General features: G+C 39.5%; 1 protein-coding gene across 1 annotated transcript; it reads left to right on the top strand.

Annotated features, from left to right (window-relative positions):
* Positions 1–2723: 2723 nt before the first annotated feature.
* cacng1b (calcium channel, voltage-dependent, gamma subunit 1b) lies at positions 2724–14592 on the top strand. Its single transcript, XM_026917043.3, has 4 exons — positions 2724–3534; positions 9029–9103; positions 11745–11882; positions 12151–14592. The coding sequence occupies exons 1-4, from the start codon at positions 3294–3296 to the stop codon at positions 12381–12383; spliced, it is 687 nt and encodes a 228-aa protein (XP_026772844.1). The 5' UTR covers positions 2724–3293; the 3' UTR covers positions 12384–14592.
* Positions 14593–15711: the final 1119 nt, after the last annotated feature.

Below are 15711 nucleotides of genomic sequence, written 5' to 3'. Positions count from 1 at the left end.
AAGCAACTTGCAGCAAATGTTCAACTACATAGTGTACAAAGTATGTTTAAGCACTAATTTTCATTATCAACCTTTATTGCTAGAGCCACTATAATTATCAAAGGCACCCAAAGATGCGACTGGAGAATGTTAGCAATTGTGTACATTTTCTATGTATACATTTAGCACTGTGTGATGAACATTTACAAAAGGAAAATCACAATGTAATGGTAAATTCTTTTAGGCATCAATATTTAATATTTAGAGTGCCTAATAAACTTTAATAATGCTTATAGTGTGGAGCACTATAGTCACCTGGAACATGGCATCTTCTATAACAACCTTCATTAACAGATGGTTTATTTGATAGTAAAGGCGTACATTACTACAGCATACATTACTACGTTACATTACTACTTTTACATCATTAACGCTTATACTACTACATTTTCATTACTACTTTTACATTACTGAGCCTTTCATTACTACTTTTACATTACTAAGGCTTACACTTCTACTGTTACATTATTAACGCTTACACGATTACTTTTACATTACTACTTCTACATTATCATTTGCTTACATTACTACCTTTACACTACTAACACTTACATTAATATTTTTATATTACTAATGATTACATTACTACTTTTACATTATTCATGCTTACCTAACTAAGGCTTACATTATATTACATTACATTACTAACACATACATTACATACATACATCTTTTACATTACTAAAGTTTACATTATTACTTTTTCTATTACAATGGCAACATTACTACTATCACATTACTAATGCTTGCATTATTACCTTTTCATTACTAATGTTTACGTTAACAGTTTTATATTACTAAGCCTTACATTACTACACCACACAGCATACATTAAAGCTGCTGAAATATTGTTAAAAAATCCTCACATTGGCTTCATTTTTCTCCTACATGACCTTTATGGTGATGGCCCAAGGGCCTAAGCAATCTAATTTTGCATGAATAATACTGTACATTATTAGGAAATACATAGAGTATGCATATCTCAGGCATATAAATGCCACTTTTCCCCCTGCTGCATATAACAGTATTCCAATTATTATTGTCTTTCCATTCAACAGATACTACACTCATACACAATGAAAAACACTGATGGACTCTGCAGGCTGGATTGCTGATTGTGGATAAGCGGCCTCTCGGCTTGTCAAAGAGAAGCCGAGGTGCCATAATGTTGACGATGACTGTAGGAGACTGAGTGAGATGTCTTCCAGCTGTCAGTCGAGCTATTGCTGGTGACCTATGGGGCCAGTGTACACAAATTGTCTCAGAGAAGAAGCGGTAATCTATGATTAGATTTATGTTTGTCCAAGAAGATGTCAGCCTCTATTTCATGAAACAAAAGCTGATCCAGAAACAATATTACATAGGTCGTTCTTTACTGCATGGTTATTTTTATTGTTTAAAGTATAACCAGGGGTCACTTTGAGGCTGAATGAGGAGACAAGCCATTGGAATACAGGTCATTGAGTAGGTACCAAAGGTTTGTTGTCTAGTGTTACAACTACAGTTGGATGATAAAGCATTTTGAAACAGGAAAACAACTTATCTAAGGTACTATACTCAGAACTGGGCAAAGAAATAAATGCAAGTGTGATTTTGTGTGCAGCTACATTTCCTTAAGATTAGTACTAATACTTAATATTAATAGATTGCACCCAAGGGCAGTAAAGTGCAAATTATCCCATATATAGCATTTGCACTGTTCTGATGAGGCCTCTCTATTTTTTCCTGTAGAAACTGAAGGCTGTGAAAGGCTTGTCAGTGACAAAAATGGGCCAGAGTCCTTTAAAGTGGGCCATAGCACTTTATAAAAAGCAACAACATAAATGGTAACCATTGCATAAGGAGATATAAAGGTGGATTCACATCCACTCTCAGAAATAAAGGTACCAAACTGTACTTTTCCTTGTCACTGGGGAGGTACCATCAAGGGTACATCTTTTGTACCTTTAGTATGTATCTTTTACCTGGGAAGGTGCATGTGTTGTACCTTTAATTAGTGCTTAGAGTAAAGCTTTAAAAATTTACATCAGTGGTCCTAAAGGTACAAGAATATACCTTAAATTATTTTTAAAAGTATACTATGGAAGATTCATAAAAGTACAGAAGATGTACCCTTGATGGTACCACCCCAGTGAGAAAAATACAGTTTTCTGAGAGTATGGGAGTGGCATTTTTCCAGAGACAACAGCACGTGATTTGGTCATAAACTGTCAGTTTTATAGTACAATCGCTTGAATCAAGCATGAATTCATAAACTCCCACAAAGGCAGACATCACCATTCCCACATTGTCTAACTTGAACACGATGAGGCCAAGACTACTAAAAAATGCAAATATTATTTGAACACTGTCTTAAACACATAAAATGACTCAAATTACTTCTGTGCCATAATAATTACATACAACTGACTGGCCTTCTACTTGATTTCATTCTTGATTAGCAAAATTAGCATTTTGAGTGGAGTACTCTGTTAAGGTTACAATGCTTATGAAAGCCCTGCGTCTGACTAATATGTAGATAATGGAGAGCCAAGAGAGAGGAAGGTAGGATGGTTTCCTCCTGGTATTGGAGGACTATTCGGGCACCCAGATGGAGTCACTGCCTCTCCCCCTCACTGACTGATGGAAAGTGGATCAGCTTGTATAAACGCCTACTCTACTAATAAAGGCAGATTTCCCATGAGTCCCTGAGATAAAATGAGAGAGCCAGCCATACAGGAAGTGATTAAAGCATAATTGCCTATGAAGCAACCAGACAAATGCAACAGAACAACATAGGTACAGAAAAACAGCTACCTGCACATTTCTATTAAGGAAAGAAAGAATAAATTCTATTATGTTATTATTTAGAGCTCTTCACTCTCTATGAGGTGTTAGCAACTACCAAACTTCTGCAATTGGCTTTAGCCTCCAAAAAATAAGGTGTCCACTGATAAGCAGTCTATATCAAAGAGCAGGTTGAGTTATATTACTGAACCAACCTCTTCAGGACATCTCACAAAAAGACAGTACATCTTAGCCACAGCCCATTGCACTAAACGCCTTACAGGGAGGGAGCGAGATGAAACTAGGGCACTGTTATCTGGCCCCTTTTTCCATGCAGAAGCAGAGATCTGTGGACAACGAGCTGCAGTGAGGAATCTGTGGGTTGCTGTGTTGAGTTTTGGATTTAGCCCACAGACCCATAGCATAAGAGTAAGGGGGAAAAGTATACCACCTGCCTGCTACTTGCTGAGCGTAACTGCTGCACAACCATGCTGAAGGACAAGAAGACCAAGGTGAAGATCACCTTCTTGGTCATTGTTGTGGGCATCTCATCCATGCTTGCAGCCGTGGTGACAGATCATTGGGCCGTGCTGAGCCCCAGAGTAGAAAAACTTAACACCACCTGTGAAGCAGCCCACTTCGGGCTTTGGAGGCTCTGCAAGAAGAGTATCTTCATTGTGGAGGAAGACCCTCAGGGCAAAGGCTGTGGCCCCATCAGCCTGCCTGGAGGTAAGGGAGAGCATGTAGCATTCATAGAACCCCAGACCTCATTTTAGGCATTGACTAACTCTACTTGTGCTGCACTTGATTAGGGCAAGTCAGTGAATGTGGTAGTGGAGGAACTGCTAGACAGCCTTTTTGATCTGAACTGAAAGGGTAATCAGGGAGAAGAGAAAGCCGGGAGAAGTGCAATACTCACACTCTTATTCAAGTGAAGCACATACTGAGGCAAGTAAAACATACTGATATAGTTCTATTCACCTCTCACACATGTTTATCACTGAGGTCCATTTGCAGTTCACGAGTAACTGGAAATTACACTGATTTGCAGTATATGAAGGCATCTCAGTACATATGATAAGTTAATAGATAAGTTAAATTAATGTACCGATAGATTTTCTAGTGTAAATAAATGGAGATCAGATCTGCTTATGGGAGTTAGATCTTTGACTCTACTAACTCTGTTGCAGTGTTCTACGTAGAACTTCTCTCTTCACTCTTAGATAAAAAAAATGGTTTCTGCTAGGGTTCTTTGGATGTTTAACAGATGTGAAACCTTTTCAGAAAGGGTAACAGTTGGGTGTAGAAGATTACATAGAATCTTTAAGGGTTTTCACTGATGGACAAACCAAAGAATAGATATAGAATTATATAGATAAAGAGTAAGAGCTGTATAGATAAAGAGTTAAATAACATTTGGACAAGAAGCCCAATAGCTTGAAACCATTATATCTCTACAACACAGAACATGTTGATTTCACATGAATTTAAGCAAAATGGTAACATCGGTGTTGAAGAAATGGCAGAATAGATGACAGAGTAGACAAATAGACAGCAGAGGTATGACTGATAATTATATCCCTCAGTCCAGAGTGTGAGGCAGTTCGCTATTTGAGCAGTAATGCATATCCTCGCTTCCTCGTCAGGAGGTGATAAATGGAGATTGCACACTTCATATATGTCCCACTGGCTGCAGGGTGTAATGGAGCGAGCCCTGGTGCTCAAGTGGGTGTGCTAGGAGGATCTCCCCATGGCACAGCCCACACATTATACCATAATGATGGCAGCTGTCTCATAGCAGAGCAGGAAGGGTCACAGCTGCTGTCACACTCTGTTCAACCATGAACAAGTCCCTGAGGTTTTTCTTCCACTGGCCTTGTATATTCTCCTGATATAAATAGATGTTTTGTATACTTCGCCTATAGATTCCATATGTTTGGTTACATTGAAAAGGGATTGTATTGGTTTCACAGCCTAGATGGCAAGGTCACATACTGGAGATATGCAATGCTAGATAACTGGGTAGTGGTGAGAGTTTTAGTGGACTTCTGTGCAACTGAAGATTGAGAGTTCAAATGCCAGGATTGCCAGAGAACCATTTCTGGGCCCCTGAGCTCTTTAGTCTCAATTTCAAGTGTCTGGCAAATGAATAAATGTAGACAGGTGGTAGAGAAAAGGGGATTATTATTAGCTATATTCACATTACTAACTTCTTTGCATACTTGTGTTATTTTAAATGCTCTATCTTGACATTTCTCATTTGTAACCACAAGGATCCATATTTATCTTAATATGTACACACAGGTCCCTCAAAATGCCCCGCATGCACACGTCGATTTCTTGAGCAGTTGTTCTGAATACTTGGTTTCAGTAGGTTCCTTCCACTTTTGGTTGAACTGATTTCCCAAATATCAAGTAAATCAACAATTTCCCTATCCTTCCACTGAATATGCTGTTGCACATATGCACTGCTGTTGTGGTCCTCCATTGTTGTTTTGGCATGCTGACGACACTGTATTATGAAACTGTATGAGTGTTGCCCACAAGTTATTCCTCATATATCTGTATATGATAGAGATAAATGATAAAACTTAGCACTCTATGCATTTGGTCCAGCCAAGTACTATACCTCCTGGTTTAGGCAATTTCCTTATATTAAGAGATGATTAGCTCAATCAGGTGGTTGGGACAGAATCCAAATCCAATTCTCCTGCAGTTATGGGTCAATAGCAACAGTGGATTCTCACAGCTGCCTTAGAACACAGCAGGTTTGGAGGAGAGGAAACTCCAGCAGGCCAGGTGTGATCAATTTCACACCAGCTTAGCATCCACATGGCATCAAGAAGGGCTTGATTTTGATAGCTTCTTCTGTTGGACAAATGAAGCCATGAGTAAACACGATAGCACTTAGTCCATCAGTTCCCCCCTACTTCACACTTACTCACACAGTTCCATGGCTGCACTCCCAGAGCTACCTCCAGCAGTTAGATGTTTGTTTGTGTGTGTATCTAACTGTTTCTGAGAGGGAGACAGTGAGTGAGTGGGAATGAGAGCCTGTGAAGGAGCAAGCATTGATGAAAGAAAGCAAGAGAGACTCTTGAAACTCTCTATAAAAACCCAGCACGAGACACATGTAGACAACTAGACTAGACCAAAAGACTATTAGAGGAATGATGGATTGCCTAGTACATGTAGAGCACAAGTCAAGAAGAGCAATCACAACTGTATTTCTCTGGAGGTTTTGCCAAAAAAAAGTGCTGCACGGACCTCTGTGGAAGGTGCTGTGCTGGTACGACCCAGATATGAGTGCGAGTATGCTGTCTGTTTTTTTTGTCCACCGTTTACAATGACCCAGAACCCGATGGTCATTTTATGCAAGAACAAAATAGGGCAGTGCTTTATTTTTGAGCCTATCTTTACCAGAGCTGTCTCATACGCAGCCAAAGAGCAAAGCACAAAAAGCTTAGACTCAAGGCAACTGCCGTGCCTAGTGATGTGTGTGTTTACACTTGTCTCAAGGGGGAGGGAGTTTTAATCAAGAAGTAAAAACCTAATGTGACAGCCACTGCAACCTAGTAATTGACTTCCTCCCCGGAATAAGTGCTTCTATTAACAAACTCGCAAGGTCAATGATATGGTCCGAAACGCTTTATTTGGATGCTTGTTTTGCTGAGCATCTGAGCCGGGTAGAACTCACTACTAGGGATGCTTGCTCTGGGCTTCACAGATAGCCAGTCTGATCATGCTAATAAACAGATTTGACTAGATAGTTAATCAAGCATGAGGCCTCGGGACCGGTACAAAATGCCAGTTGTTAGCAGAAGCTTTTTAGAATGAGACTCAGACTGAGGGCTTGTATCTCTTGGTCTGAAAGATAATGGATGATATTAAGCAAGGGCATTTGAACAAGGACACAAAAGTGATATCACTTTTGTGTTGCCTGCAGACTTCCAAACAGACAGTTGCTCCTGTGATTAAGGTTACAAGGACATAAAATTAAAAAAAAAAGTTTGCATGAACCATCCAAATGGTTCTTTGGTTAGTCCCTCTAGATAAGAGGCATTCAATTAAAATTTGTCAAGGTCTGGATAAGCAACTAACATGACTGAACTGCGAGTTACCCTTTAATGCTTTACCATTAATGATTAGTTTATGACTATAAATAAAATAATTTGAAAGGGTTATGTTTTGTTTCATGGTGACACTTCACATTGACTTGTTAACTAGTGCCACAGACTCAAAAAAAGTTTCAGAGAACACTTGTTTGAAATTTGATGCAGGGGGAATAAATACTATGTTATTCATTCATCCTCAAACATTGTTTTCATTTAAAAAAAATGTTATGTTGTCAGTTCGCTACTCTTTCCAGGGAGGTTAAATAAAATGAAAATTTATGAAAGTCAGTGAAAACTCTCCCCTTTCTGAACTAATGTCTCTAGCCCTGTAGATAATCTTTACTTTTTTTCATACGCTGATCAACTCTGCTAGAGTATTTGGTTCTGTCCACTGAAATACAAATATGGCCAAAAGTTTGTGGACACCTGACCATCACACCCATATGTGCTTTTTTGAACATCCCATTACAGATTTAGTCCTGCATTGCTGTTAAAATAACCTCCACTCTCCTGGGTTTTGGAACATGGTCGTAGGGATTTGCTCATTCAGCCACAAGAGCATTAGTGAGGACAGGTACTGATGTCGGGTGAGGAGATCTGGGGTGCAGTCGGTGTTCCAGTTCATCCCAAAGGTGTTCAGTGGGGTTGTGGTCAGGGCTCCATGCAGGCCACTCAAGTTGTTCCACTCCAACTTTGGCAAATCATGTCTTCATGGCCCTTGCTTTGTGCACAGGGGCATTGTCATGCTGGAACATGTTTGGTCTCTGCTCCTTAGTTCCAGTGAAGGGAAATTGTAATGGTACAGCGTACCAAGACATTCTATACAATTGTGTGCTTCAACTTTGTAGCAACAGTTTGTGGAAGACCCACATATGGTTGTGGCAGTCAGGTGTCCACAAACATTTGGCCATATAGTGTAATTTTGGGACCCTTTCAGAAAAAAAGAAGCCCATTAGAGAGCTAGAACCATTAACATTTCAAAGAACCCTTCAGGAACACGTTTTTCTAATGATAAAGAATCCCTAATTCTGCTAATGGATGTGCTCATGTTATGTTATTTCTGTCCCTATTGGAAGATCCAAGCTAGATGCATGACCACATTTTAAACTAAGTCCATAGTCTTCCATCCCAGAGCTCCAAGGTCCTCTGAGGGATGAAAACTCTGTAAATCCCCAGGAGTAAAGACCTATAATAGGAGCGGTCAAACAGGGTTAATAAATGACACCCTAAAAGCAGCACAGCAGCCCCTTCCTTTGCTCTCCTCATTGAGCCTTAACTAATACCATAGATAGGAACAGCCTGTTGCTAGGTAACCTCCTCACAGCATGTTTTTTTTCCCTCTCTCTTCACCCCTGACGGAGATTCTGGGTCCAGAGTAACAAACAGCTCCTCTGTTCCGTTGCCTGATTGCCCGACTCTCTCACTCTCATTCTCTGGACAGAGCAGAGTGAGATGTTGCTTTATGAGTTTAATCTAACAGAAAGGTGTCAGACTCCCTCCACACCTCCATAACAACACTCCTGTGCTTCCCCCATGGGAGTCACAAAATGGAGGCATCATCTCTAGAACAGTGAAGGGGGCGGAATTGTTTTGTCGCAATGTGAGTGCTATGTGGTGCAGGGCTTTGGCCTGTTTTAATAGAAAAGTGGGCCGACTGCAGTGTGAAGGTGACATGAGGTCAGAGTCTCATCTTCTGCTCTGAAACAAGCAGCAGATGTTTAAGAGTGGGTGGTGTAGGAGTAGAACCACTCAGTGCCATTTAGATTTTCCTGAAACGTGAAATCAAAGGTGATAAAACCAAGCTTCTCGATTTTCTGAGGAAAAATAGTTTGCCTCTCCGTCTAACACACGTGCATGCATAGATAAACCTTTATCTTGGCATGCTGCCTAGAAAATGAGAACGCCTGCTGAAAAACAAGCGCACTGATATACCCTCTGTCCACTATATTCACACTCACAGAATACCTCGTTTGTGACTGAGCGTCCAGCACTGGTCTCAGGAGGAAATGGCAGCTAGGCTCATTGGCAGTGCAAGTGCGTCGTAACGACAGGCTCCAGCAGCACCTCCAGCCCTCAGCTACAATCACTGTTTTCATCTCTCTTTGCAGTCAAGAACTGCTCCTACTTCAAACACTTTACGTCAGGGGAGGAGGCCGAAGTTTTCGAAGTCAAGACTCAAAAAGGTAAGTAGCCTTCTTCAGGCTTGCCTTACCATGGGGACAATGCTGCATATCAAAGTGGTAAAAAAAATAAATAAATACAAAAAAAAAAAAAAAAAACAGGTGCTTGCATTAATCCAAGCCTGGTATTACCATTTTCTTCTCTAATGCTTAAGGTTAGGATTTGAGAAGAAAAGGTTGAATGGCATGAAATGGAAATGTATACCCAGAGATTTAAAAAAAAAAAAAAAAGTGGAGGAGCATGGAGGAAGGTTGAAGCACATACAAAAATACATCAAAGAGCTCCACCACAGGCTGCTTTAAAACAAGATTTTTGTGTTTGGGAATGTGTGGGTGCTGAAAAAGCAAGGAGCAACATCTCAGACTGGAGTCATGGTTAAGTTTTCAGGAATGCACCTATGCGTTAATGTTTCACTGGCAAATCAATTCAATTTTTTTTGTATAACACTTTTTACAATAGACATCATCACAAAGCAGCTTTCCAGAAATCCAGATATAGATTTAGATCCCTAATGAGCAAACCAGAGGTGACAGTAGCAAGGAAAAACCAGCTGAAATGACATGAGGAAGAAACCTGCAGAGGAACCAAACTCAAATGAGAACCCATCCTCTTTTGATGGACCCCGAGAGTGGGAATAAATTAAAGACCTGCCAACTCAAGGTTAAACCAACGTTAAAATCCACCTTTACTACTGATGTAAAAGATCTTAATGTGGATCATATTAAAATGGGGAAAAACAAGAACTTGAATTCAGTTAAGGGAGGCTGGCGGAACAACAGGTTGAGATGGTGCATCATAGCGCCAGGGTCTAGGTCCTGTTCCTGTCTGTGCACATTTCAGTTCTTACTGTTGCCTTTTTTTCCTCCATAGTGACTGTACAGGGGTCCTATCCTGCCTATTTCAGTGAACTGAAGTCTGACACTTATTATATTTTCTAGTGTATTATGTAATCAGGAACAGTTATTTATTGGTATGAAGTAAAAACAATACAGGCCTACATTACACAGCACAATCCCATGCCAATCATATAGGCTATATAGGCTATACAGGCGCATATATATATATATATATATATATATATATATATATATATATATATATATATATATATAAATATATGTATGTTATGGACAAGACAATAGTCATATCAGTCTGCTTACTCTTTTTCATGCTCATCTCTGATTCAGCTGATTAGCTGGGACCTATAAGGGCACCACATGTTTGATTGGTGTTATTTCAGTTTGAAAATACTAAACAATGCACCAGAAAGTGTAGCTTTATTAATCACATGCTTTCACATTTCACAATCTCTCCATCTTCCTGTTAGCTCACACAGCTCAGTTCCCTTTATACTTCAAAACACCACATGAATATATAATTTTTCCACACATACTGAGACATGACAGAATGAATTAAAACTGGAGAACATTAAAAGATAATTTGAGTATGTGTCTCTCATGTGGTTTTCCCACTGGTTGGCTGTGAATAAAAAAAAACAAAAAAAAACTGTGACACTCTGTTCTCCATTTCAGGTCATGAAGGCCCTCCAAATGCCCTGCTATTGGTTGCTTGATAATCAAATTGATTTGTGTTTAGGTATTAGCCCCAAAAACTCACCAAAATGTAGTTATAATAATCAAAAATGCAATATAAATTTTGTAATGTACAAATATAAATTTTCCCCCAAACTATCATTACATTAGACATTAGAAATTAAAAGTTGGAGCGTTCGTAGCAGTGCACTATGCTGTGATTGGTGGTGTTTTGTGGTTAAAAATCAGAATTGGATGGCATAGTTTATAGTGTACTTCAGAATCGTTTCCCTTACAGATGTGGAATAGGTGTTACATGTCTTTCTTTCATAGCTAAGAAAATATTTTCGTTTTTACTAATAAAATTATTTAGAATCCTTTCGTGCTCCCACTGTTCCTACATCCCTGATGAGGATAAAGTGGTTACTAATGAATGAAGTAATCAACATTTCATTAACATGCCATCTTTTTCATTTCTGGACACAACCTCTTGCCCTTGGGCTGCAGCATACCCTTCTGACCTCCATTTAAGAGGTCATTATTTCAGGCAAGTTGGAAAGGAAGCAGTGCAATCCAACAGCTAAAGATCGAGCACAGAATGTGCTCCAAGCATTACAGCTGACATACATAGAGGTGTGTTGTCAGAACAAGACTCTGCTAATCTTGATCTGTCAACACATTAGATGCAAGATGTGGCTCATTGTTAAGCTCTTTACACTCTCCTGTCAACTCTAGAAACATCAACTGCTGGTTTAACAATCAATACTCCTGTAGCTTATTACTAATTAATGACGCATTAAAAGCAATGACAGTCTGGAGAACAGACTGATTCATGTTATGATGTGATCTAAGGTGATAACTGAAGCCATTCCTGTATAATGGAGCTTGGACTGTCCAGCAAAATTTGGGAAAGTAAGGGATGGATGGCAAAATTGCATGATTAGGACACAGATTATCAAAAGTCTTCATAATGTGCACCATTAGCATTACTGTGGTGGTGTGCTTTAACGTAAACCTGTCACACAAACATAGTTTAACACTTTCTGTTATTGGTTTCTCGGCTAATTTAACTTTAGGGTAATACTGACTGCACTGCTATTCACCATTTTAGAGTACAACATCTCAGCTGCTGCCATAGCCATCTTCAGCCTGGCCTTCATGACACTGGGCAGTCTGTGTCTCCTAGGGGCCTTTGGAAAGAGCAGAGACTACCTACTAAGACCGGCTGGCATGTTCTTCGCATTTGCAGGTGAGATCAGTGCTAAAACCTCTTACTGTAGAAGTTAAACTTATTTGGCACAGTTAAAGTTCACGAAGAAGGGCAGAGCAGTGGGTGATTATGTCCAACAACTTAAGAAAATTTTTCATTTCTGGGCCAGCATAGAGGTCATAAAGGCCTTGGAGGTCAATGAACCAATGATCTAACGCAATACAACGCTTACTGATCAATATTCTGGAAACCAAAGAAACCACAAGCTTTCACTCTCTTCCCTAATGTCTGCATGACCTCTTTTCAGGTCTCTGCATAGTCATTTCAGTGGAGGTCATGAGACAGTCTGTCAAACGCATGATTGACAGCGATGAAACCATCTGGATCGAGTACTACTACTCGTGGTCCTTTGCATGTGCCTGCGCTGCCTTCATCCTCTTGTTCCTCAGCGGGATCAGCCTGCTGATCATCTCCATGCCTCACATGCCACGGAACCCGTGGGAGACCTGCATGGACGCTGAGCCTGAGCCCATGGACTAGCAGAGCGCCTTTACCAGTCAAATCAGGGTTTGGCACACAGTAAGAATGCATGATAAAGAAATCAACACATACAAGGTGTTGTAAGAGAGTTTTATATTGACTTTGGCATTGTGTTCATTGGAAGCAAATGCATTCATGCTTAGAGGAGGTTAAGTCTGCTGTTTTAGACAACAAAGTAGCATTTCATCCAGTGTCAGAATTTCCATATGTGATGCTTTTTTGATTCATTTGACTTAGGATTTTGCAATTGTGAAATATTCTTTAAGGTTCACTATGCTATGCGAAGTGGAATTGAGGATGCAAGTATGTATTTTTCATTACCCATATAGCCCAGTTCTCTGGGTATTTCTTTAAATAATTTGATGTTTTAGTAAAGGTTTATAATTTAGGATAATTAAGATTGCTCTATATTATGACACCACTATTCATTATTACATAATGAAGAGCAAGAAACATCTACTGCAAAATTAATTCTCTGTGTAATAAAACAACTTAAGAACAACTGAGATCTTGAGATGCATAAAATGACTCATCAAGAATAATCAAATGTGTGGTGGTCTGGGAAACTTGTCGGATGTCACAGCGGCTGAATTCTGGAAAACAGCTGAAAAAAAAGGTTTTTTTCCCAGATCAAAATTTATTGCCTTTTCAAGAAACCATATGTACACTATATGGCCAAAAGTATGTGGATGCCTGATCATTACAGCCATGTGGGCCTTCCCCAAACTGCTGCTGCATTTTTCAAAGGGCTAGACCTCATCAAAATACAGTCATATATATATCTAGATGTGTTAAACAACTTAGAACAATAATTGTAGAACTTACAATAATCAAAAATATTGGAACATGTGACTGACAGGTGTGCCCTGTTAAACTGATTGTTTAAACAACTAATATCTCTGAATGTCTACACTTTGTTTGAGCTCTGGGTTTTGCCTTTAAAGAAGGTGTTGAAAGGATAAATCAACATGAAGCCTAGAGGGCTGTCTATGGGAGAAAAGCAAGCCATTTTGAAGCTAAGAAAAGAAGGAAAACTGATCAAAGCTGTTGCACAAGCATTGGGCATAGCCAAAACAACAACTTGGAATGTCCTGAAAAAGAAAGAAACCAATACTAACAACCAGACATCTAACAGGTCAGCCAAGGAAAACAACAGCAGTTGATGACACATACATTGGAAGAGCTGTGAAGAAAACCCCAGAAACAACAGTCAGTGACATCAACAACAACTTCCACAGGACAAGGGTGAAGGTATCACAATCCACCATTTGAAGAAGGCCATAACACAAGATGCAAACCACAAATCAGCAGTAAAAACCAGAAGGTCAGATTGGAATTCGCAAAGAAATACAAGGATGAGCCACAAACGTTTGAGAACCAAGATTAACCTCTACCAAAGTGATGGAAAGGCCATGTGTAGTGTCATGGCTTGCGATTGCATGGCTGCTTCTGGAACAGGCTCACTAATCTTTATTGATGATGTAACTCTTGATGGTAGCAGCAGAATGAATTCAGAAGTCTACAGAAACATTCTGTAGCAAGAAACCTAGCAGAAACATCAAACCCCCTTTTGTGTGACCCAAAACACATAACATAACAAAGGACTTCATCACAAGAAAAAAGTGGAAGGTTTTAGACTGGCCAAGTCAATCACCAGACCCTTAACCCAATTGAGCATGCATTTCACCTCCTGAAGAGGCGACTGAAGGGAGAAAACCCCCCCTCCAGCTTGATGAAGTTATTGCAAGCAAGAGATATGCGTTCTTTACTACTATCTGTTCCAATACTTTTGCTCATCTAAAAATTGGGTGGTATGCCACCCTTGGTGCCATGTTCTAAGTTGTTTAACATATCTAGATGTAAATATTAGGAAATGAAAGCTGAAATGCTTATCTATCTTTTGATCTCAAATCCAGATGTATTCAGTGTACAGCAGAAACAAAAGAATTGGCATTGCTATTCCAATACTTTCAGAGGGAAATGTATACTTATTGCATATACACACACAGTCGTAAATATGTTGACCACAGTATATTGGTGTTGAACTTAAATAATGAATATGAGCTCAAGGTGCAGATTTTCAGGGGTATTCAAAGGGTATTTACATCCAAATTGGGTGAACAGTGTAGAAACTAACATTCATAAATTAAATTGTCATTTTTAACACTTGGTTGCAAATCCACATTAGTTAAGTACCATTTCAAGAATTCACAAAAAGTTTTCCATGATTAGTGGTTTTCAGCTCTTTTGAAATCACCCCTTTTCACCATTAACTTTGCATTTTTAGTCTGAATCCATGACTAAAGTTCATTCTGTAAATTAATTTGCAGGTGTAGTCCGTGGGGTGCATTTGGCCCTGGGCCCGGACTTTGGACACACCTGGTTTAGAATGTCTTTGTATGATGTAGTATTAAGATTTCACTACACTGGAACTAAAACCTGTTCCAGCATGACAACGTCCCTGCACACAAAGCGAGCTCCATGACGGCATGGTTTGTCAAGGTTGGTGTGGAAGAACTCAAGTCCTGACCACAGCCCTAGAGAACACTTTTGGAATGAGCTGGAACACGACTACGGGCCAGGCCTCTTTGACCAACATCAGCACCTATCCTCACTAATGCTCTTGTGGCCGAATGATCAAATCCCCACAGCCACAGACCAAAATCTAGCGGAAAGCCTTCCCAGAAGAGTGGAGGTTATTATAACAGCAAAGGGAGGATTATATCTGTAATGGAATGTTCAACAAGCACATGGGTATGATTGGTCAGGTGTCCACATACTTCTGGCCACATAATGTATATTTTACCAAATTAATTTAGAACTGCTCTTATTTAGGCTAATTTCTAACCTTGCCTTGGCTGTCTGTTTGCAAAGATCATGTGGGGTATCCAGTTTAACAAACACAGTAGTAAATGCAGGGAGTCTGCCTTAACATATCTAGAACCTTGCTAGTTAAGTGTGATTTCCTGTTACAATTAGTCATGCTTTGATCAAGTTTTTAGACAGTTAACAAGCCATAGCAAAATGCTCCTGCACAGTCACATGGTCAAGACAAGTAATTTAGTCAGCAGAATTGAATTAATCAGTGATCATTTCAGCACCAGAAATCAGGTGAGTGAAGATACGATGATGAGTCTTGTGTTTAAATGCCACGAATGACTTTTACCGCAGGTGGTTAAACAGACTGATGTGGATGACGCTGATAATCTAAATGAGAACTCATTTCCTGTTGTAAATTTAGAATTCTTTGAAATTTGGTAGTAATGATGTTTTCCATAAGTAGATTAGGTTACAAAAGTAGGGGTACAATTTCAGTTCAAAGACTACA

This window comes from Pangasianodon hypophthalmus, chromosome 13 (genome assembly GCF_027358585.1).
Source record: "Pangasianodon hypophthalmus isolate fPanHyp1 chromosome 13, fPanHyp1.pri, whole genome shotgun sequence".
In the NCBI taxonomy this organism is placed as follows: domain Eukaryota; kingdom Metazoa; phylum Chordata; class Actinopteri; order Siluriformes; family Pangasiidae; genus Pangasianodon; species Pangasianodon hypophthalmus.
Note: the sequence above shows the minus strand (reverse complement) of the source record. Positions and strands in the feature narration are given on the sequence as shown.